The sequence below is a fragment of the Dufourea novaeangliae genome, unplaced genomic scaffold, assembly GCF_001272555.1.
Source record: "Dufourea novaeangliae isolate 0120121106 unplaced genomic scaffold, ASM127255v1 scaffold139, whole genome shotgun sequence".
Lineage (NCBI taxonomy): Eukaryota > Metazoa > Arthropoda > Insecta > Hymenoptera > Halictidae > Dufourea > Dufourea novaeangliae.
Genome location: NW_015374013.1, coordinates 410,234 through 433,172, shown reverse-complemented (window position 1 = coordinate 433,172; position 22,939 = coordinate 410,234). Strand labels below are relative to the sequence as shown.

At 41.9% G+C, this 22,939-nt stretch overlaps 7 protein-coding genes across 7 annotated transcripts in view; 2 read left to right on the top strand and 5 right to left on the bottom strand.

Moving 5' to 3' along the window:
- Window positions 1-5,737, bottom strand: part of LOC107188626 (DE-cadherin) — a 40,297-nt gene extending 34,560 nt beyond the window's left edge. The window contains exon 1 of the mRNA XM_015576945.1: window positions 5,647-5,737. Coding sequence (XP_015432431.1) covers window positions 5,647-5,737 — 91 coding nt within the window. The remainder of the gene's footprint in view (window positions 1-5,646) is intronic.
- A 4,710-nt stretch (window positions 5,738-10,447) lies between these two features.
- Window positions 10,448-12,653, top strand: LOC107188631 (zinc finger protein 180-like). Its single transcript, XM_015576950.1, has 3 exons — window positions 10,448-10,600; window positions 10,681-10,806; window positions 10,888-12,653. The coding sequence occupies exons 1-3, from the start codon at window positions 10,448-10,450 to the stop codon at window positions 12,619-12,621; spliced, it is 2,013 nt and encodes a 670-aa protein (XP_015432436.1). The 3' UTR covers window positions 12,622-12,653.
- On the bottom strand, window positions 12,654-15,008 carry LOC107188633 (ornithine aminotransferase, mitochondrial-like). Its single transcript, XM_015576951.1, has 5 exons — window positions 14,636-15,008; window positions 14,040-14,344; window positions 13,728-13,928; window positions 13,418-13,643; window positions 12,654-12,955 (listed from the first exon to the last, which is right to left on the bottom strand). The coding sequence occupies exons 1-5, from the start codon at window positions 15,006-15,008 to the stop codon at window positions 12,789-12,791; spliced, it is 1,272 nt and encodes a 423-aa protein (XP_015432437.1). The 3' UTR covers window positions 12,654-12,788.
- A 1,095-nt stretch (window positions 15,009-16,103) lies between these two features.
- Window positions 16,104-17,772, bottom strand: LOC107188625 (ornithine aminotransferase, mitochondrial-like; the record flags this gene model as incomplete). The annotated part of the gene is made up of 4 exons (XM_015576944.1): window positions 16,104-16,697; window positions 16,935-17,265; window positions 17,351-17,643; window positions 17,722-17,772. Coding segments are annotated over 4 exons (1,269 nt in total), but the record flags the coding sequence as incomplete, so codon positions are not given.
- Window positions 17,773-19,248: 1,476 nt separating this feature from the next.
- LOC107188666 (cell division cycle-associated protein 7-like) lies at window positions 19,249-20,527 on the top strand. Its single transcript, XM_015576996.1, has 3 exons — window positions 19,249-19,413; window positions 19,484-20,203; window positions 20,365-20,527. The coding sequence occupies exons 1-3, from the start codon at window positions 19,351-19,353 to the stop codon at window positions 20,521-20,523; spliced, it is 942 nt and encodes a 313-aa protein (XP_015432482.1). The 5' UTR covers window positions 19,249-19,350; the 3' UTR covers window positions 20,524-20,527.
- A 136-nt stretch (window positions 20,528-20,663) lies between these two features.
- On the bottom strand, window positions 20,664-22,162 carry LOC107188665 (methyltransferase-like protein 25). Its single transcript, XM_015576995.1, has 4 exons — window positions 21,593-22,162; window positions 21,161-21,512; window positions 20,991-21,088; window positions 20,664-20,913 (listed from the first exon to the last, which is right to left on the bottom strand). The coding sequence occupies exons 1-4, from the start codon at window positions 22,157-22,159 to the stop codon at window positions 20,680-20,682; spliced, it is 1,251 nt and encodes a 416-aa protein (XP_015432481.1). The 5' UTR covers window positions 22,160-22,162; the 3' UTR covers window positions 20,664-20,679.
- A 66-nt stretch (window positions 22,163-22,228) lies between these two features.
- LOC107188683 (protein ORAOV1 homolog) lies at window positions 22,229-22,847 on the bottom strand. Its single transcript, XM_015577013.1, has 2 exons — window positions 22,783-22,847; window positions 22,229-22,678 (listed from the first exon to the last, which is right to left on the bottom strand). Exon 2 carries the CDS (start codon window positions 22,665-22,667, stop codon window positions 22,263-22,265), a length of 405 nt encoding a protein of 134 aa, XP_015432499.1. The 5' UTR covers window positions 22,668-22,678; window positions 22,783-22,847; the 3' UTR covers window positions 22,229-22,262.
- Window positions 22,848-22,939: the final 92 nt, after the last annotated feature.

Here is a 22,939-nt window from a genome sequence, read left to right as displayed (position 1 = left end):
GGTAGCCCTACGTATACCTCTAGGGCTCCAACAACCGCTACACACGAAACAAGTTGGCCGTCCCTGGGCACTTGACTCGCCATCGAAAAATTTAAAGGCATGAAAGATACGAAACCCTGCTGTTTTTACGAAGTCACTGTAGCTCGGAAAGGCACTATATCTTACAGTTTGACGAGCTCGGAACTCTGCTGCTAGTTTTCCATCGGCCAGAACGGTTCAGACGTTTCGAAGCGCAAGAGGCGTGTGTGTGTGTGTGCAAAGAAAGAGGTAACAGGAAAAAAGGGAAGCAAAGATGAGAGGAAGAAGGGCGCGAACGTAAAGACGTGGAAATTCTGCAGAGACAAGCGATATTTGAGCTTAAGCAAGAGGAAGGGTTCGCTTCGAGTAGGTATTGTCGAGTGGTATATACTCAAGAGGCGGCGCACTGAATCGTTACAGTCGCAGCAGCGACAATTTCTAGCACTTCCGTTTCCAGCGTTCCCAATGTTTGTGGAACGCAAGGTCCGATTAATAGGTGTTTACGTAGCGTGGCCTAACGATCGTCGAGTAAGATGGTCGTGGTCGATCGTGTCGAAACAAAAGACGCGTCCACCGAACGGGAATGAGGAGAGCTAGGACGATGTGGACGACATAGTAAAGGGGAAAGCGACTGCATTCGACGATGATCGTGCCCCCATTACACGGTGCATGACTCAGGGGATCGGCACACAGTGGGCTGGAAACCCAAAAAAATGACCAAATCAATTTTTCAAGTTTAACACTAGAACTACCGATGATATATGCATATTTCGATCGGTGGATAAACGTGAAAAACTTTGGAAAATTTAGAAATTAATTAATTCCCAGACCACTGTTTTCAATCCGTCAATCTTGAAATTTGAATTGTTGGTGTCAGATTCGTTACCAACGGCTCCAAAAATCCTCTATTACCAAGTTTCGTAAGGATCCGATGAAATCCTGACTTTGGGTCACTTTTTCGGGGTTCCAGCCCACCGTGCGGCGGTTCAATAGTGAAAAGCAATCGCCGAGTCTCCGGGCTATCTTTCGCGAAAGGGCTCGAATGTTCGGATGAAATACGAGGATCGAGTACCCGAATCGCGCATAGGAAATTAAATACAAGGTTCGCAGCTTTATACGGACTCATCCATAACCGAAATATAGTACATGTTACGCGTATAATCCGCGGGCTCAAACTCTTCGCGAATTAATTCCGCGGCGAAACAACCCGATAGAACTACCCTTCGACTCTCCGCGGAGAGCTAAAATTTACTTTGTGCATACTTCATGACTGTATCGTTTCCAGTTGTATGTATATCTCCCGGAACCATCAACTGTCCAGGGAAATGTATTTTCTCGACTAGCCTGTACTCTAATTAAAATCAGTTATACCCTGTGCTGCATGCCAACCACGTGTCGTTTATCTTTTCCCAACAACCACGAAGAAATATGATTCCGCTGTCTGGACGTATGCATTCTGTAGCTGTCGAAGTAGAACGACCGAGGAAAATATCGCGTGGAAAACTTAATATCGTAATACTTCGATGAGTGCGACATACTAGAGTCCGCTTGGGAGCATTCATGGCAAGGCAGAAAGGTTTCCAGGACCTTATAAATTTGTGCCTTTTTTTAGCCCGAAACCGAGCCTCTAGTTCGCTTCTGGTTACTCTGTTTTGATTGGTTCCAAAGGGTGACTATTCCAGTGGTGGGAGTAACGCGATTGCTCGTGTTGCATTTATCGAGGGATCGCTATCACTTCTTTCCAGCCAACGAACGGGGCTCGGGGATGTGGCAACCTGCTAACGATAAAACCATGAAATTCTACACGCGAATCACTTCGGTTGCCTGCGTGTGTCACGAGTCGTGTGGATCGTAAACGGCTGACAGTCGACCCCGGACCATTCGGATTTCCAAATGCAAATGTATTTCGCGTCGCGATTGGACATCGGTGACGCTTTCAAGCGGTCGTTTCCGACCGAAGGCCTACCCCTGTAACATTCTAAACTCCCTTGTGCCTATATCTAACCAATTGCAAACGGATTCGGAACGACGCGATTGCACGAACAACGGGAATTGTTATCGTCACCGGAGCAATGTCCTCGGAATACTTTTAACGTACCCCGTACACGGGTAAAGGTAGATGTACTTTCTTTCCATCTCTTTTTTGTTTTTTGTCTTCTCTCCTATTTTCAGTATCGTGCGCGAAATATACAGGGTGTTCGGGGTAAATTGGACCAGCGTTTTTCTCGTAAACAGAAAGTATTTCAAAAAATAATAAACTTACAGTAGTATATCTTATTGGCAACACGATAATCTATGCCAATTTTGTTATATTTAGATTAATTTTCGAGATACAATGGTGACCTTCAGTTTTTTTAACTGGAAAGTTATATGTTTTTTTAATGCCATATAAAAGCGTGAGTCAAAATGAATTCACTTATATGACATAGGTTCTCCGTGTTGCCAGTAAGTTACACTGTAAGTTCTACCTCTTCCATATTTTTGAAATACTTACTATTCATGGTAAAAATGCTGGTCCAATTTACCGCAAACATCCTGTATACCGGATTGGAGCCAAATCCGTGACCTCGCCCTAGCTGTTGGCTGATTAAAATACCAGGAACAAAATCTTCCGTCATTCTCAATGATTCCGCGGGACGCGCCGATTACGTATTACACACGGTAACGAATGAATCATTCCTGAATCCCACTCTCTTTCCTGTGTCACCGTCTTCCGTTTGACGTAGACTTAAAACACGACACGCCCAACTCGAGACAATTTCGCCCGATTTAAGATACACGCGGGTTTCGTCGCGTCGACACGACCGCTCATTCGAAACTACGTGAAAAGATAATCCCCGAAGAAACGTGAACGGTGTATTGTAGTATTAAATGATTACGTCTATTCATGAGCAAGCAAACATATTACAAGACCAAGAATTGCAGAATTTTTTTGCCTGTTTCGCGCACCTTTTGCATCCGATAGCCCAATGTGACCGATCGTTGAGGGAAAACGCGCCGCGAGCCACTCGGTGGTTCGCGATTCGATTCAATTTTCCATTGAATTCAGTTGGGAACGACGATAAGACGAAGCAATATAGTCCAGGAACGTGTACCTTTTCAATTTTATCGCAAAGACGATATCGATACGAACTTATCGCGGCAGATTACGTAAAGTTTACGAGCGATGCGATCCGGAGTCTTGCGTTCGAGGAAAAAACGATACAGTGCGGGGCCTAACCGTTCGCTTGGGGCGAGCCTGCGGTTCTATGGGTCTAAGGCCCGCGGTCCGCTTCAGCGTCTCTCAACCTCGTGACGGTCGACGTCACGCAACATCGAGTCTATTTTTACTATGTACACTTAGGAGCAAACTCGGCTTCCACTAGAGGAAAAAAGCGGCGTAGAAGAGAAGTCTTCTACCACTTGGTAAATTTATTCCAGGTAATGAAATAAATGTTGAATCGAATGTTAATTTCGCATAAATTTCAATAATTCCTGATTCCAAGTGGTAGGAGGCTCTTTACCTACGCCACTTTTTCCCCTGAGTTTGCTCGCGTGTGTACATACTCGTTTGACCCGTCAATCAACGAGAGAACAAACTGTTCCTGTCTACGTCGAACAACGCGTAAAATGCGTTCGCCACTTTCGCGATATGTAGTTTATTTTCGCGTCCGTACTGATCGAAGACTACGTAAACTGGTTGAAACGTTCCGCGAAGGATGGTTAGGTCAGGGCCCCGTGAACAGAAAGACACTGTTCCTATACAATCTGCACCTACGACGACGAACAGTCGCCTCGCCACGCTGCGACCCCAGCCGTACACGTTCTTTGTCCTCTCGACTTCTCTCCTTCCTTCTAACCGTCCCCGCGTCTTCCTTCGCTTCCCTTCTACCCCCCGACGGTTACTCCCTCGGCGTCTTTATTGTTCCCGGTGCCAAGACGCGACCGGTCTTTTCTTTGGCCGATCGCGTTGCTGCTCCCCGTTTATTTTCTTTAGTTTTCCTTTTCGTCCTCGCACGAAATCTATTCTTCCCGATATACTGCGACCGAATCCCGACGAAAAGGGATTCGTCGTGGATTGACATTCCGGTCCAGGATAAATTCTACGTTACTCGGTATCGATCAGCTCTTCAGACGGTTCATTGGAAATAGTATTGAAAAATCAGATCGGGTCTGCATGTTCCACCTTCGCAAAGCGTGTAGAACGTTGGGTCGACAGAATTCTCGAATCGTCCTTTGCTGTTCAACGTTTTGCATAATCCAAATCGGCTTGTTTACGTCCGTTCACGATCCCACGTCTTTGAGAATCTCGAGCGGCCAGGGATAAAACAACCAAAGCGACTAAGAAAGGGGAAGCCATAGTGCATCGCGCGCACGACGCCACCGCTGTGCTTGCTTGCCTTGCCTGCCTGCCCGTTGTTGCAGCTAAAGCTGCATTCTTTCGTGGGAAGGAAAAGAGCAGGAACAGCCGAGAGACGGCTGTGAGAAAAGAGATGAACAAGATGAGGGAAGGGAAGTGAGACACTGACGAAGACCGATGAGGGCGGAGAAGAGAGGGGGAGGGAAGAAAAATCCGTGGAATGTACCGAGAGAGCACTTTGAAATCGGCTGCCAGTGGTTTAAGATTACGCCGAGTAAGGTTCCTCGACGGCCTCTCGAATCCCCTCGAGCCGAATCCTTATGCGGCCAACTCCACGAAATGGAACACGACCCTGATTGACTCGATAGAGCTATACCCGAACGAATCTTCGGTCCATTAACGCTAATAAAACTAACACGTTCCTTCAGTAGGCTGTTGAACCGATCGTAATAACAACGAAAACGATGCGATAATCGGGGAACGTATTTTCGTAGCTGTCATTGTCTCATTCAGAAAACTCGAGGCAGTATTTACGCTGCAGCTAAGTGTGATAACGCAGGAAACCGTGCTTTCGTATTGTATTCGCTTCCCCGCATTTTTCGCACAACGATCCCCGTTCCCACCGGTTTATAAGGGACAAAGGTGTTGCGACCCTAAAAAGAAATAGAGTAACGCGCGAATGCGGGAGTCAATCTTACATTCAACGATTCCCACGAGCAACGATACAGCTCACTAAGTCACCACCGGTTTTCTCTCGAGGTATATACACGTCTCGTTTCGGTCGACACGGATACCTGGCTATCAGATATCTTTTGCCAAGAAAAACAGAGCCGGTTACTGGTTTTCGATTACGAAAGTGGAAAGAAGATGTCGCGGTTCCGTCGTTCAACTCGAGTCAATGACATCGTATCGTATTCTCGAGCAGTTTCTCGGCCAACGGTACGAGTTTGATTGAAATGTCATCGTTTGTAAAATGCCTCGAGATAAATACGAACATTATGTACGATTTCTACAATAATTCGAACACAAGTCGCACGGGAAAGGCGTTTTCCAGAGCGTCCAACAGAGCCGCACCAATGTCGCGAACGGGGCCTAGGGGCCCAGCTTCGCCCCACCACCGTCCCGTGCATGGCCTCAACGACGCACTGGCTAACGACTACGCATGCGCGTCAGGGGATAAACGTAAATTCATGCATCGCGTTCTCACACACACGCGATGCTTTTATACGAAGAAAAACATATACACAGGACATCGCGTAGTAACCTCGGAAAATACGTATTCCACTCACCGAGAGTTCCACAGAGCAGCAGAAACAATAATAAAATACGGGGCCTCGCCCAGGCCCGTACAAAGCGTACATCAGCTTCACCACGCGACATCTCCACCGTTCCTTTCCTTTTTCTCGCCTTTACGGCTGGATACGATTTCCGGCCGTAGCGTCCACGCTGCCGTCACCTTTTCCCACCTTGTTCACCGATCCACAGATGACGAATTCTATTCCCCCTTGGTCGTGACCCGATGTTTCAACAGTTGTTAAAGTACGCCGCCAGCGCACATGGCTCTCGTGATTTCTCGAGTTCTCTTTCTCTCCTTCGAAAGGAACAAAAACACACGTCACACACTCGCGCACCTTGCGCGACGAGGCCGACGACTAGACGCCGAATCCAAACACAACACGCGCGAACCGTATATCCCGAATACTGACACCGCACAAACGCGCTTTCCCAACTGAACTGACGAGGACGCGCAATTTATCCGTCGCGGGTACTCTGCCACTCTGTGTCCGCTTCCTCGCTCTGTCTGCCTACCACCACCAGCTTACTCTCTTTCCCCACTCTCTTCCTCGCTCTTTCTCTCGCGCCTGCAGCTCCCCTCCCCCAACCCGCCGTTTTACGTGCGGACCTACCACCGTTGCCTCCTCTACACCGCTGATCCCCGCACTGCCAATCCCGTCGCCAGCATACAAACAGACCTTTCCCCACCACTAACTACTTGTTGATCTTCTTCCAGGAGCGGAGACTCGATTCATCGCGCCCCGTTATTTTCCTTTCTCTCGAGATACGTTCGTCACATTCAACACCGTTCTCTTTTGTACAGAATTTCGAGTGGATTTCAAGCAATCGTTTCACTGCTAGTTTTTACGGTAAATATCTTCTACTTGCATACGATGAATATGAAATCCATCTATACAATGCAAAATTGTATATGTCTTCGTATAGAGAGAAATGACGTCACGTGTAATGGATTCTATGATCTTGTCCAATTTACAAATACCCTCGTGCAGACCAACAAATACTGCACACAACTTTGTCCGTGAAGTATGCGATTCGTCGTTACCGCCGTCAAAGAAAAGGTAAATATTTTTCAAAGGATGGAGCGATAATTACTAGCAGACCGAGATCGTTCGGTGTCGTACTCGGTGCACGTTTACGTTCAAGAAATTACCGTAATTCTAATACGTAATTTCTTCGTAAATTAGTGCTTCCCTCGTTGATTGCCCACCGTTCTCCGTCCGTCCGCATCCCTTGATTCCTTTTTTTACAAAGTCGCGCGTGATAGATGGGAAAAAACGTTCACCCTGAACATTCCTCGCGGGGTCATCATTTCGAACGCAGTTTTTTCAATTCACGCGTGAATTCTGTGACAACGGTTTCAATTGTAAAAGATTGAACTTGAACCAGGAGATACGACGATTTCAAAGTACCAACAAACAGCGCCGGATCAAGAGGGGGTCTAGGGTGGCTGTAGTTCCGGGCCCCACGGTCCAGGGGGGCCCTGTTCTGTATCTTCCATTTCGTTATGATTAAATGTTATTTAATTTCATTTAAAATAAATTTCAATTTTTAAAGATTTACGTATTTTGTTGTGCTCCCCTTTCCTTTTCAACCAAGGGGACTCCCGAAAATGTGATAGCTCTGGGTCACAAAAAATCTTAATCCGGGCCTGCTTACACAAAGGAATTAGCGAGCATAGTTTCAAACTATTTTTCGGTCGTAACTCAAAGTCTGAGAGTTCGAAGGCATCGCGGTTTCTCGATCACGTGGAAGTTGGTCGACGAAGCGGCGACAGCTCGGGGAACCAAAATTATTCCTCCAAGAGCGAATGTGTCACGGAACAAGGATTTCTTTTTTTTTCCACCGTCTTCATCGTGAAATGTTCTGATCGAAGAATGCAACCAACGCGTCACCAACTGCTCAGATGAGCGCGAGAATATCGCGTTGCATGAATCATTTACTCGACTCTACCAGTTTGATTGTTTCGCAATGTTATAATTTTTCTTCGAGTTCCTCGGCATGAAATCTTGTTGAGTACGTTACATCCAGAAACCTATTCCGAACCGAAGGAAATAATTTAGGAAGATAACGAGCACACACCTTTCATAGCACAAACAATAATGTGTAAACCACGAAAGAATACCTCGTTCTTTAGTTACGACGCTCGGTCCAAATGGCCCAATCTTTTTCGTGAATTAGTCTCGGTTGACGATCGTGCCTACGAACCAAAGATTCTTTGAGAAGTTTTCTTAAAATTCAAATTACAATTGATTTCGTGAAAATACAATTTAGTCACGTACCTGTTACAGGCGATAACGGTCTCGGAACAATTTTCAGTCACCCATTAAGACCGCGATGTGGCAACGGACAACATGCGATAGTGAGTGTAAACAAAAAAATCCGAGAAAAACTTCATCTATATGATGAAAGTCACAACGTTCGTTTGATTTTCCTCGGAAGCGTAATCGGTCGCGAATGACCGCGTAAAGGAACGACTTGGTTTATCAGCAATTTTGATCGTTTTCCGCCTAAACAGCGAATGCTGGACACATCGAGTGTATCGACCCGCAAGCCCATTATCGGTTGTATTCCCAAAGGATAGGGACCATTGGCAGCCTCTCCGTTCCTCTAAAAGCTATTTTCCACGAGTTACCTGTATACATACAACGATGAGTCAGTAACTAGCAACCAGTTTTCCGGCATCGAACATAGACGAACACGTTCGAAAAAACAACTAACGTTCGCAAGTAACTGAAAAGAGAGGACAGTCCACGAACCCCTGGAATCTCTGATTACGATCTGTAATTAGGCTTTGTTTTCGGTGCTTTTTTTAAACTTACGTTCTGTCTCTCGATATCTCCGACTATCACGAGGAAAAAAGTTCTAAAATGTACATATGTGTACCAGTTTATTGAAGCAGAAACATTTCGGTTGAAATAAGCGATATTTGGACGAACGTTTCGGAATTGATAGATCCCGTTAGGCACAAATTCAAATGGAAGAAACACGAAAATTAAATGTAAGAGTCGTTTTGCACAGCTACCTCTTTTTCCGATCAGTTAATACACAACTATGTAATACCGTTGGGGCTTCATGTTTCCCTGCTACAGATTTAATCAGTCAGTTTCTGTACAAACTTGCCACCTACATCGATCTATGTATGTACTACGTTTTCGTAAGGATTTACCAACCTATCGCGAGTCGCTATTATCGACATCATTATCTTGCAAGACAGATGTACAAGTTTTACACTCGGCAACAATAGCGTGATAAACAAATATTTTATAAAACAACTAATTATGCACAGGAAACAATGAAGAGAATAATGTGGCGCCAACTCATGGAATGTGCACTCACCTGTCAGTATTGTTTGGCTATCAGTTTGAACGTTTCGCCACACGTGGCGCCACCAGGCGAAAAATAGTGGTGGCGTGATGAAATATAATTTAGCAGTATTCTGTTCATTTATGTTATTCGTTTATATTTTAAATACTCCCTTGTATTACGATGGTGATTTCTCATTGATCTAATCTCGGGTACGCATATTAAAAATGTGATACAGAAATAAAACTCCTGGTGAATATGTATTCTATTTCGTTGAAAAAGAAATTGGAGTGGGAAAGGGATCTACCCTTACGCACTGACCGACCATGATCTACTGGTGATAACCAAAGAGTCATTTGTTTTGTGAACACCGGTGTGATAAGACGTGAAGTGAGCTCTGTCGTGTTGAAGTACGTGACCTCGACTTTTTACTTCCAATCATGTACGTTTATCCTATTAATTTATGTTGGCACCATATCGTTACTTTCGTTTTAATATTTATTCAATTTAGTGTAAATAGCCGTAAATTAATTTAATATTACAGAACAAGTTGAACCGGTCTTCGCGATTTCTGTTATTTATTTCGTACCAATTAGAATTTCCGCATTTCTTATTCAATTCACATACAATCTTTTGCGACACACTTTGAGTTCATTAATTATTTATTTGTGACGGAACCATCGTTAACTTAATGTAATTGCTTGGAATAAACGTGTATTTTCTGTTTCACAGTACCTGTTGCAAAGGACGCGCTTCCGACTCCATGACAGTTAACTTCCTTTAGACGCAATTTGCCGGGAAATTGGTGAACTCTGGTAACTTACTGCAACAAGTAGGTGATATTTCATTATGTATTTTTATTTTATTGTGCTTTTACTGTTTCTGCTTGTAAGGATGATAGTGATTTCGTAACTTGTGTTACTAAGGTCAAACGAGAATTGTTTCGAGAGAGGTTTTGAATTCATATGCGTAGTTGAAACATTCAATATGGCGTCCTTTCCTTAGCTACGGAAATTTAAACGACCATACTTGTAGCAAATTTGAAATACTCGTAATTTACTGTATTTCGGTCGCTAAATTGTTTTATTATTAACAATTTTACGAGTTTATCTTTATGGAGCTGTCGTATTTGCATTTATATACACAGTTTCGGTTGAAAGTTCGATTTTATTGTATGGATAGAAGCTGCTGCGTAATTTACCATGCCTTGAAATATATCAACGGAGTGTTAAGAACTCAGAAAATCGGACACAAAACTGCATTGATTATTAAGTCTATTCTTACACCTTGTCTGTAGCAATTTACATATGATTTACGTGACTTTTCTGTATGTATTTCTCCTGAACACTTACCTATGTGCCGTTGAATATCGGAACACAAGAAAGAATTCCTAGCAGATGGCGCTGCTAAAAAAGTCACAACATAAATACTATAACCTTAGAACTGTAGAAGTACAAGTGAATCTATCAAGTTGATTGTCAAAACATTGCAATGTTTATCGTTACGAAAGAAATCGACGGCGAGAATATCAGTAAATTGTGTCGTACATGTTTAAGAGAGGATGGCGATAAAATGATTTGTTTGTTTTTGGGACCAGCTAGTTCGTCTCTCGCTGCGAAGTTGCGGTCTCTTTCGTGCTTAGAAGTAATAAACAAATTTATCGTATTGACGGCTGTACAGTTAATGCATTCATTTTGATAGGCTCGCAATGCTTACTTCCTTAGGTCTGGCAAGGCGATGGTCTCCCAGAGAAAATGTGCGACCGTTGTGTTACCAGAGCTGAATCTGCTCTGTTGTACAGGGAACAATGTCGCGCCGCTGACAGAGCCTTGAGACAGGCTGCTTTGAAGGTAATCTTGGCATTTCAGGTCGTACGATTAAATCTTGTGCAAACAATGGTTGAAGTCATTCGCGTTAAATTGTTTACATAGGTGTCTGGTTTAGCCACGTGTGGTACAGTTGCTGGATGTAAATTGTATCAGCAGAATCAAAGTTTCCAACAGGTTCAGAGTTCCTACAAATCACTAAAGTGCATAGAATGTAACTTTGCGTGTGCAAATTATCAAGAACTGTATGCTCATAGCAGATCCCATTTGCCATATATTCAGGACAATATTCCTGTACAGCGTATGCGTATTGTGGAATCCCAAAATCACTACCTTAACTTTAATTTCGGTCATTTAAGCTCAAACTTGACTGGCGAAGGCGTTCAGAACATGCAATTTTCGCCTTTGATTAGATCGAACATGATGCAAATGATCCCAATGAACAGTGAAAATCCAAGCCGGGCAGCTTGTGCTTTACATTGTTCCTTGTGTAACCATACGTTTACGAACAGGATGCAATTGATGAGTCATAATATCGCTCATAGCACAAAAAACGTGGACATGTCTGGTGACAACGAAAACATAGATATCTGCGAAAACTCCAATCAGATTCCTCAGAATTTAAGCTACGATAGATCTATTAATTCCGTCGAGAATACTATTCAGAATTTATCGTATCAGAAGTCTACAACGAACGGGAACAACGAGATACAAAATGTGAACTTCCCTGGAAATATGGAACTAGAGGAGATTCAGGGATCTAATGGCAGCAGCTCGGAACGCGTTCAAAGTTCACCAATGGACCCTGGAAACGATATGCTAGATGCTTGTGCGTTGAGGTATACAAAAGATCTCGAGCATACCGACAATAAAGAAAACATCGGTGGATATCAGATGTGTACTATGAATTTGGATTACAAGCATGAAACTGAAGAGGAGGACGAAGATGAAGAAGAGGATGAAGAAGAAGAAGAAGAAGAAGAAGAAGAAGAAGAAGAAGAAGAAGAAGAAGAAGAAGAAGAGTCGATAAACATGGAAACTAAGAAATACAAATGTGAATTATGCCCGAAATTATTTTCTCAAAGATCGAAATTATTGACTCACCAGTTGTCGCATTCTGGTCAACAGCCTTTTAAGTGCCAGAACTGCGAAAAAGCGTACTCGTCGAAGAGTAAATTGAATGCTCATATGCGGTTGCACACTGAAACGAACGTGCACAAATGTAAAGTATGCGGTAAAATATTTGCGTACCCTTCCTATTTACGAGAGCACTCAAAAACTCACGAGCAGTCTTCCATCAGCAGGACTAAGCGACCAGACGAACAAAACAAACCTTTCGAGTGCGTTACGTGTAAAAAACAATTTCGTTTGTTAAAAAATCTAAGAACCCATGAAAAACTCCACACTGGTAAAGGTTTGGTACAGTGCGAGATCTGCGACAAAAGGTTCAGTCAAAGTTACAATCTGAAGATCCATTTGCGTACACACAAGGCGATTAGATCGCACGAATGTGAATATTGCGGCAAGTGGTTCGTTCAGAAAGGTAATCTTGTCGAGCACCTGAGGATTCATACGAAAGTGAAACCCTTTGAGTGTAAAACATGCGGGAAACGCTTCTCCCAATCGAGTCATTTGAAAAGTCACGAAGCTTCGCATGTTTCTCTGCGGCAACATCAGTGTCGATTATGTGGCAAACGATTCAAATTGATAAATCATTTAAAAAGACACTTGAGCTCGCACAGCGGAGCTAAAGCGTACAAATGTCAACGTTGCAATCAGCTGTTTTCCCAAGCGTTCAGTCTGACGAGGCATTTAAAGAGGCACGAGTCACACTCGTAGTATAGAAGTGTACAACTTTTGTATTTATCATAAAAAGCTACATCGTACATACATAATCGTCCGTGTTGTTTATCGTTAGCTTTACAGATTACCAATAAACTATTGTTACGCAAGCATGAAAGTTCGCTGTTCCTAGCGTCAGAACACGGTGGACAAACAAGTGTTCTTCACTTGTAACTTCTGAGTACAGTGGTCAGTATATTTAATCCTTCACGCAGTTGTTCTTCCGTGATGACAAGCGGTGGGGATATCCTTAATATTTGTCCGTGAGCGGGTCTAGTCAGCAAACCTGCCTCTTTTAGCTTTAAACAAATATCCCAGCCCTCTGCGAGATCTAAAACGATAGAATCGTGATATTATTGGCAAAGAAAACTATCACTGCCGGAATGGTGGCGCTCACCTTGCGTAACAAATATGGACGATGCAGGTATACATTTTACTATATGTTTATATGGAACCAGTAACATGAAAGTTTATTTAAAAGTTATTTCTTAGAGTAAAAATGTGGACAGTACGTTTGAATACAATTTGTATGCAACGCCGTCATCCAGAAATTTGGGCGAAGGCGAAAATATTGCAAATTGTAAAATGATGTGGTATAAATATACTGGACTCTTATTTTTAATAACTACTTCAACTTTCAATTACTATGCATATCTAAACAGTACTAAATTGTATACCTGCGTCGTCCATTAATATTAGTTCGCATAACCGACTGCTAGGGTAGCTGTTAATTTTAACGCCAGGTTAGTTCGCTCTTGAAAGATACAAGTAGACGAACGCGATGGATAAATACCTTTGTTGATTACCAGACCAGTCAATAAACCACGTCCCCGGAATTCCGTCGCGATATCTTTCGGTAATTTTTCTAGTTCCTGTCGGACAATATCTCCTAACTTTCTCGCGTTCTCCGCTAGATTTTCTTCTTCCAAGATCTTCACCGCCTCCAGAGCGACTTTATTTCCGAGGGGACTGCCGCCAAAAGTGCTACCGTGCGATCCAGTTTCCAGGCATAACATTATCTGAATAGACAGACGCGAGTTTCCCTTGGTATTATGTCGCTTCGCGCGTAGAAACAAGAAAAACAAAAGAACAAATTGATTTACCTGTTCGTCCGCCAATATTCCAGAAACAGGATAAACCCCTCCGGACAGTGCTTTGCCTAGAATGAGAATATCCGGTCTTTGATTTTCGTGGTCGACGGCCAAACGTTTTCCCGTTCGGCACAGACCAGTTTGAACCTCGTCGGCGATCCACAAAACGTTGTACTTGGTGCAAAGATCGCGTACGCCTTTAAGGTAACCGTCCTACAAGAATGAAACCTGTTTCTCTCTGCTGTATGTGCGTATGTGCTTTGATTGAAATCTGGCGAAATCGAATCACTAAAACTACCTCTATCTCACAGGAAATAAACTTACATTGGGCACCACGACACCTGCTTCGCCTTGAATCGGTTCTACCATGAACGCGCAGATCGTCGGGTCTTCCTTAAACTTTCGTTCCAATGCGTTGAGATCGTTGAAAGGTATCTTGTCGAATCGGGGCACGTAAGGTCCGAAATCGGTGTAACAATTTGGATCCGTCGAGGCCGACAGGGCCGCTATAGAACGTCCACAGAAATTACGTTCCGCGAAGATTACGGTCGCTTGGTTAGTGGGTATCCTCTTGATCCTATATCCCCAACGTCTAGCTACTTTAATAGCGGTGTCGCCAGCTTCAACGCCTGCAACAACACATGATATACATACGTACGTGTATACTGAATTGAATAGTCCCAGATAGCACATGACGTCTTGAAGACGTCCATTTTACGGCTATTTTAGGTCCAAGGCGCCTTTAAGCCGTCTTTAACAACACATGATATACATACGTACGTGTATACTGAATTGAATAGTCCCAGATAGCACATGACGCCTTGAAGACGTCCATTTTACGGCTATTTTAGGTCCAAGGCGTCATTAGGTCTCGTGTGCTATCTGGGGTTGGATGGAGCTTTCTTGTATTTGAACGGTACCTGTGTTCATAGGCAGGAATCTGTCCCATCCTAATAGTTTGGTCAAATATTCTCCCAATTCACCATGAGGCTCCGAATAAAATGCTCTGGAAGTGTGAGCGAGCTTTCCCGCTTGTTCTCTCATCACTTTTACCAAGCGCGGGTGACAGTGACCCTGATTAACAGTGGAAAAACCTGCTAAGAAATCCAGGTAACGTTTCCCCTCGACATCCCACAAATGAGCACCGTCGCCTTTCGCGAGAACAACCGGAAGTGGCTTGAAATGTCTGCCGCCGTACTTGTCGTCGCGGTCGATCAACTCCTGCGTGCTTAGAAATCGCCTTCGGCTCAATTCCTTCGACGAACCGAAGATTCTCGATCTCACCGGCTGCATCATTTCAATCGACACAGAAGTATGCAGTGAAAAACCAACGGCCAAAGGGAATTACGATGAAAGTAAGAAGATGACTCGGTAAAAGAAAAAGGCGATATCGGTAGGCCGACACGATAAAATGTACCGCGATCTTCCAGTCAATCTTCCATTTATAGAGGCTCGTGAAAGAGTAGGGGAGGTGTATTACTTGTTTACACGGAATGTGTTTTTGTATACGATTGATATGACAGAAGGATTTAGAATAAATGCCGCGGCACAACCAACAAACTCGTATCTGATAATGAGGTGTTCGAAGGTGTCGTTTATTGCGGCGCCAACGTGGTAAGACAAACGAAAAGCATCGACCACTGTGCTAATACAAAACGTTACAAACACCCGGGTAATTGGTTCATTGTTTCATAGCTCGTACGTGAAGCATCGCCTATTTGTACTCTGTAAAGTAAATACCAAAATATCGGATATGCCTGCGTTCCGTCCTCGCGGAATTGATATGTTTAAGACGAATTCTTCACGGCAGCATCGTTAAAGTCGAGAACAAGATTGATTACAGAGATCGTGACTAAACAATGGTTTACACGATAATAGAGAGAGATCGTTGCATTCTTATCGTTTATCGGCCGTTTTCACAGTTAATATTGTCCGATAGCATATAAAATCGGACGACCTCGACGCGTCGAACGTGTGTCGTCGTCGCCAGCCGATTGATTCTCGATTGCGCATGTCGGAATTCGTACAAGCCTTTTCAAACGCAATATCACGCGATATCATATTTCAGTCACAATGTCGGATGTTTAGTGAATGCTGGAAAAACACGAACATCGATCAACGTATATAGAATACGAGCGTATCGCATTAAGCTATTAATAACCAACGTGCAACCGGTCGGCTAATTTTTCTTGGTCACCAGTGTTCGGAAGATAACGGAACAACGTCCCGTCGACATGTATTTCAGCTGTGTTTTCTCGTTGACCCTATTCCCAAGGAAATTTCAATGGAGTAACACACTTAGATTTGCTAGAAAATGTAAGTTTTTATTTACAGAATCATTCGTAAAGGGGAAGACATACGAAGCAACGGGAAACGGTACTGAATCGATTATTTAGCGTACTGAATAATAACTTTGGAAATAATGTCTACGGATTCCCGTAGCTGTGATTCGGTGAGAACCAAAGGCGGTGCCAATCTGATGATGTGTCCGTGCGTTGGTTTCGCGAGCAAGCCCGCGTCTTTCAGTTTCATACAGATATCCATAGCATCGAACTTCTCGTTAATAACGATTGCATTAAGAAGTCCCTTTCCTCTGACCAACGTTACAATGTCATTGGGAAGCTTGCTCAACTCGGACCTGAATATACGACCGAGTTTCTCCGCGTTCTCCGCCAACTTCTCTTCCTCGAGCACGCGTAGCGCTTCCAACGCGATTCGACATCCTAGAGGATTACCGCCGTATGTCGACCCGTGTTCGCCGGGTTTTATGGCCAACATTACTGGATCGTTGGCCAATACGCCGGAAACTGGATAGAAACCACCGGATAGTGCTTTCCCGAGGACTAAAATATCTGGCTTTACATTTTCGTGATCGACAGCCAATCGTTTTCCCGTTCTAGCCAGTCCAGTTTGCACCTCGTCCGCGATCCATAGAACATTATGTTTCGTGCAGAGCTCTCGAACGCCTTTCAGATATCCGTCCTTAAACCGAACGACCAAGATCAATGAGATATTCGATTACACTTAGGGAAAGGGCCTTTTACCATTTGGTTTCGGAAGTTTCTGAAATTTATGCCAAACTGACATGCATTTTACACATTTATTTCAGTACTTGAATTAAATTTACCAAGTGGCAGGAGGCTCTTCTCCTACGTCACTTTTTCCCCTGGTGGAAGCCAAGTTTGCACGTGGATGTACCTATAGATGAGATTACGATACCTTTGGTACCACAACGCCTGCCTCTCCCTGTATGGGTTCCACCATGAAGGCGCAAACGTGGGGATCAGCCAGTGCTTGTTCCAGCGCGGGAAGATTGTCGTACGGGATCACCTCGAATCCAGGCATGAACGGGCCAAAGCCGCTGTAACTGCTCGGATCCGTGCTCGATGACACGGCGCTCATCGTCCTCCCCCAAAAATTACCTTCCGCGAAAACGATTTTCGCTTGATACTGCGGTATTCCCTTACTGGTGTAGCCCCATTTACGCGCCAATTTGCACGCAGTTTCACCTCCTTCCACGCCGGTGTTCATCGGCAGCCATTTGTCGTACCTAACGAAAAATTCACAGAACTATCGATTGCTTCTTCGGCATCGAATTGACGGTGATTAAACGAATTAAGTATTAATTTACGTACCCAAACAGTTTAGTAACGTACTCCTCGAATTCACCTAACACATCGGAATAGAAGGCTCGCGATGTTAGCGTCAAGACTTTCGCTTGATCGATCAACGCCTTATAAATTCTCGGATGGCAATGGCCTTGATTAACGGCGGAGTAAGCACTCAAAAAATCAAAGTACCGTTTGCCCTCAGTGTCCCACATAAACACTCCTTCGGCTTTGCACAGCGCGACTGGAAGGGGATGGTAATTGTGAGCACCGTACTTGGATTCTCGTTCGAAAACCTCCTGTGACGTGATCGTTCGACCGTTCTGCTCGCCCTAAAATTTAGTTCCGAATTCGCATAACAGTCAAATCGCTCCCACCACTGAGATGTAAATAAGAATCCATTGGATTAATGCTGGTATCACCTGTCGCAATGAATTCAACAATTTCCCTCTGGAAATTCCGCCAACTTTTCGAAGCATGTTTCTAGCCATAGATTCCATTATCGGTGACAAATATTTCGTCTGTTGCCACTTAATCAGCAATTACCTCGAACCTCGTATCGATCTATGAAACTGAAATAAAAAGTAGCTCTATACCATTACGCTACAAATATCGTTAGGGGATCGTTTAAATCGTCATTTAATATTCATCGCAAGATTCGTTCGTCTCGAAAGGTATGGGTCGTTTCTTTTACAAATAAGAGAAAGGAACATACAATGTTAGTTATCAGCGAGAGCATTAACGTTTACCGTGGAAAAAATAATCGCGATTGCAACGTTATCGCTGCAGCAAAACAACGTGCTAACGACACCGCCCTCGCCTCACCCGGATTTTTTTTTAGTTACATATATCGCAGGTCTCTTACCTCTGTGGATCGGCAGCCAATGATCGATCGTATTTGCGGCAAACAGGTGTCGATGATTCGGAACGACTGTTTAAATGTCGTTCTTTCTTCCTTGATCAAGTTGTCTCGTTCGTCGCGATTCCACAGCTTCCGGTACAATGACTGGCGGATTCGAAAGAATACGGAATACGGAGTACCGAGTACTGAGTACGTGTCTGTTCGCGTCTCTAGTTTTGTCGCGTACCCCGCTTTCCTTATTCCTCTTCGAAGTGTACAGTTGCGTCTCACGTTCTCTTCGTATCGAAGATAAGATGGATGATATCGGAATCGAAATAGACCCAACTACTCCGAACCAAAATCTTGATTGTGTGCATTTGAATGTAAACCGCGATAAGCCAATCTCCTCTCGCCGATTATCCGAACACCCCTGGAATCCTGTGACTGTGCTACATATACTCATTTCCGACGAACAGCAAGCACGAAGTTCAACTTCATCCCTGATGCGTACCTACTGTGAATCACTGAGAAAATTCATTGGAAGTAACTTACGTATACTGTATCAACGGTGCATATACTTACCGGAGATTTCAGTCGCTCAAGCCAGTCTTATCGATAAAATCAGGAACAGTAAGGCTTCTATCTTATCTGTAAGTACGAAACCACATTGTATCGGTTCAAAGTACGAGATACATCACATTTCCTATCTGTTCAAACGACACCGAATAAGATATAATGTTAAAAAGAATAATTCAGTCGACTAAAATCAGCGTATAGTAGGTATGCTGACAAACAGTCAAAATGTAATCTCTTACTACGACGCGATGTCGTAAATACGAATGTGAGTTTTTCTTTGTAACGATGCTCGAGTGAACGTTTTTCAAAGCTCGATAAACGTGAGTTCTACAAGGATCTAGTAACTTAATCCACTGATCACATTTTTATCATAAATACGCAACACCTGACGAATTTTTTAAAGCTTTTAACACATACCTCCGCTGTACACGATTGTGCTGGTTTTACCCGCCAAATTTTCTCCTCGATTCGCCATGATGCACGCATCACACACGTATACCTATGCAGTAGTAGTCGCATGATAATAATACCGTTGGGCTGGAGCGTAGTTTGCAGGATACAAGTTTTATTATTTCTGTTTGTAAATTTTGATCGTTGAACAGTTTTAAACATGGATAATAACGATGACTATGACAGTCTTCGTAAACAAAATATAGCCGAAAGAAACGCTGTCGTAAGTATTTCTGTTTGCGATTCAAATTTCTAACCTGTATTTAGCATTTATTTGACTTTAAACGTTATAGTTCGCAGAATTTTTTAAAGATATAAAGACTCAGACGACAGAAATAAAAAAATTAAAATCGAAGGAAGACACGGAAAACATTGAGAATGAACAACCGCGAAAGAGACGTAGAACTAATTCTGGTGCCGTTGACGACGGTAATATTAAATTTAACCGTGTAAATCTGGAATTTCGTAAGAAATATAACACAAGAAGTAGAACGAAAAATGGAATCAAAGGTGATTCAGACGAGCCTAAAAGTAATAAACGTAAATTGCACGTTTTATTTCCTTGGGCAAAACCATTTCAACGTTCGATTGATCTAATGAAAATGGGAGTTTGCGACGTGGATGAAGAAGAATACGAAAATAATCAGGATCGTGATCATGATGATGATGATGATGATTATGATTATGACAATGACGATGACGACAACAACGATTCTTATAACCATGTAACAAACAGAAGAGTTTTTAAAATATCTAAATCTGCTTACAACCCAGAGACCATACCATCTGTTGATGAAATTACTGAAGCAATGTTGAACAATATAGCAAGGAAAAGTTCTACCAAGGACTATTGTAAAATTAAGGGAACTTCCTGTCACCAATGTAGACAAAAAACATTAGATACAAAAACGGTATGCCGGTCAGGAGAATGTATTGGAATCAGAGGACAATTCTGTGGACCTTGCTTGAAAGGAAGATATGGTGAAAGTGCAGTCGAAGCTTTGAAAGATCCTGTATGCATTTCATTTGTATCAACACTTAAACAGCTGTTTGCAGAGCATATTGTTTCTTGTTCATGGGTATTAATACCTAACTGGCCATTTAAGTGTTGATGTTATACTTTTCTTTATGTACCTTCTATCTTTATAATTATCTTACCAATAAATATTTACAGAATTGGGCTTGTCCACCTTGTCGTGGTCTGTGTAATTGCAGTATATGTAGAACTAGAAGTGGTCTACGTCCAACAGGAATTTTAGCTCCTGTAGCACAAGAGGAAGGATATTCATCTGTTAAGGACTATCTCCAATCCATTGAAATCGATGACACATGATTCCATTGCATTCATGTAAAGTATATTGTGTATCACAACAATTCCATATTTGTTAAGCTATTTAACTATTAATTTAAAGGAACATTCAAACAATCATACTGTGTATGAAAGAATTCATTCTTTGTGTCATTGTATATTTTTATGTATTCTGTTCTGTTATTTTATTACAACAATACCATAATGTCGTGGTGACAAGACAGGATCAAATAAACGCAATATCGCAAGTTTGGAGCACAGATTACTTTTTTGTAAAAATATTATTCTATCCAACATAATAGCCGCTTCCAACACAAGTCCCGTGTGTATCCGTAACATTTGAAACATATAAAATCTTTTAGATAAATGTACATGCAACTGATAGGTACTTTCTAGCTGCTCCTCAGATGGTATCTGAAGCAATTAAAAATTTTGTTTATTTAATACTGAATCGTTATATCGGTATATTCGTAACATCATTGCTGTTGTACCTTTTCTAATTCTACTCCAATTCTTAATAATGCCCATCGGGCATAACTGGGAAAATCGTGTAAAGGTCCTCCGCGACCTACTCTGGCATTATAAATACCTGATGAACGAAACAGTAAATATTTTATCAAACGCCAGAATTATATCAATAAAATCAGAAAAGAAATTATACCCATAGAATAAAGTATCACTTGTAAGACAGCTCTGTAGAACAATGATGATGACATAGATTTGTTTTCTGCGCTTCTTTCGATAGATTGTTGAGCGAGCATTCTAGCATTTTTAGAAAAATTAATTTTCTTATTAAACGTTTCGTTCGTTAAATGGTAACAACAAGGAACAATGCACAGAAGATGAATGTCTTTTGTGACTAAGAATGTTTTAATAATGGAATGGGTAAGAGAACCACAAGTATGTAAACCAGTTAATATGAGATTTTTATCTAATTTCCATTCACGAAAATGTTCATTTATCATTTTTATATAGTCTGTGCTTTCATTTATTTCGTCGACTATGTATTGTACCTAAAATAAAGTAGATTATGCTTATATTTTACAGTCAAATGGAAAAATACAGTGGATATATAGCAGCGTATTGTTAGTACCAAACTTTGAGAATGCTTTGTTCTCTTTCTTAACTTGATTTGTCTACCAATTGCTCCCTTGCAACATGTTTGTGAAGAATCTATTGCAAGAACAGGAACTTTATGATTTTCAGCTAAAAACATTGAGAGGTATGCTTTACCCGCACCAGCATCTATTACTAGACTGTTTGTTGATGATGCTGCTGTTCCAACAATGTTTCCAAGGCATTCAACCTCATGTGATTTCTTAATATTCATAAATTCCATTTTTATACTTCTATATTTACATTTATTTACATTGTAGATGATTGGTAATGTATTTTTAAGGTCCATTGAATTTATTTCTATGGAACATGATTGTAAAGAAAGTGACTTTGTCAAGTTTATGAATTCAGTAAGTACAGGATGGTTGTCATCTTCTGCCCAATGGACACAGTCCATTTTACTTCTTTCTAATTCAAATCGTAATGCATCTGGCAAACATGTCTCCCATAAGTTCTGGGTAATGAAATCCACTACATGACAATTTATTAGTCCAGAATAAGTATTTGTGAAACACAAAATTTCTTTAAACTGTTCATCATACATAATGATAATGTTTATATTTGTCAAAGATGACAGTTACTTCGACATTTAGTCAACAGTATTAGTGTCTTGCTTTAGAGTTTTATAAGGGTAATAGTTCTGTTGATTAAAAATCAAATTTATCTGCTTCTGGATATGATGAACAAGTTTTAGTTAATGAACAAAACTTAGCATACTTAAATTTAATGCTATCTACAGTTCCCAATATGTCTACATTTTCCTCGTTATGTTTTGGAAAATTATAAATATTTTGAAGAAGTTCTTTTGCAATAGTAACACCTTTCTCTGAATTAAACTTGTTTGCGTTCAAATATTGTTCTAAGACACCACAGTAATATCCTAATTGTGCACCTATTAAACTGGCCCTATGGTACCCAAGATGAAATCCCTTTATTAGCTGCTGTTTGCCAAACTCATAACCTTCTTTGTGACCTAAGTTCTGAGCATTTTCTTCAGCGAACAGCAAATTTTCAAACTCTTTGTTTATATCAACATCATCCTCATCAGACATACTTATTGTACCTGAAAATATATAAACATCTGTGATCGGAACATGCAAATATCATGTTGCATTTAAATGATATACATCAGAATATTATTTTATATTAGTAAAATTATGTACATACTTAATTTAAATTTATTACCGCGATATATGTATAGTAAGTTCGATTATTTCAGGTTACAATTAATGTATGCATATAAGTAAAATAATACCAGATAATACCAACGTATGTTCCCTAGAATTGTCTAGAAATCATTGATCCACCATATTAAAAACCGCGT

What these genes read in the sequence shown, in the direction of transcription:
- LOC107188631 (XM_015576950.1), top strand. Translation starts at nt 10,448, where the DNA reads ATGTTTATCGTTACGAAAGAAATCGACGGCGAGAATATCAGTAAATTG. An exon ending in GGTCTCTTTCGTGCTTAGAA is followed by an intron (nt 10,601 to 10,680) that starts GTAATAAACAAA and finishes TTACTTCCTTAG; the next exon opens with GTCTGGCAAGGCGATGGTCT. An exon ending in TGAGACAGGCTGCTTTGAAG is followed by an intron (nt 10,807 to 10,887) that starts GTAATCTTGGCA and finishes TTGTTTACATAG; the next exon opens with GTGTCTGGTTTAGCCACGTG.
- LOC107188633 (XM_015576951.1), bottom strand. Translation starts at nt 15,008, where the DNA reads ATGCAGCCGGTGAGATCGAGAATCTTCGGTTCGTCGAAGGAATTGAGC. An exon ending in ATTCCTGCCTATGAACACAG is followed by an intron (nt 14,345 to 14,635) that starts GTACCGTTCAAA and finishes GTGTTGTTGCAG; the next exon opens with GCGTTGAAGCTGGCGACACC. An exon ending in TGGTCTGGTAATCAACAAAG is followed by an intron (nt 12,956 to 13,417) that starts GTATTTATCCAT and finishes CTATCGTTTTAG; the next exon opens with ATCTCGCAGAGGGCTGGGAT.
- LOC107188666 (XM_015576996.1), top strand. Translation starts at nt 19,351, where the DNA reads ATGGATAATAACGATGACTATGACAGTCTTCGTAAACAAAATATAGCC. An exon ending in TAGCCGAAAGAAACGCTGTC is followed by an intron (nt 19,414 to 19,483) that starts GTAAGTATTTCT and finishes TAAACGTTATAG; the next exon opens with TTCGCAGAATTTTTTAAAGA. An exon ending in TCGAAGCTTTGAAAGATCCT is followed by an intron (nt 20,204 to 20,364) that starts GTATGCATTTCA and finishes AAATATTTACAG; the next exon opens with AATTGGGCTTGTCCACCTTG.
- LOC107188665 (XM_015576995.1), bottom strand. Translation starts at nt 22,159, where the DNA reads ATGTATGATGAACAGTTTAAAGAAATTTTGTGTTTCACAAATACTTAT. An exon ending in AGTGATACTTTATTCTATGG is followed by an intron (nt 21,089 to 21,160) that starts GTATAATTTCTT and finishes TTCGTTCATCAG; the next exon opens with GTATTTATAATGCCAGAGTA. An exon ending in TTGGAGTAGAATTAGAAAAG is followed by an intron (nt 20,914 to 20,990) that starts GTACAACAGCAA and finishes TAATTGCTTCAG; the next exon opens with ATACCATCTGAGGAGCAGCT.
- LOC107188683 (XM_015577013.1), bottom strand. Translation starts at nt 22,667, where the DNA reads ATGTCTGATGAGGATGATGTTGATATAAACAAAGAGTTTGAAAATTTG.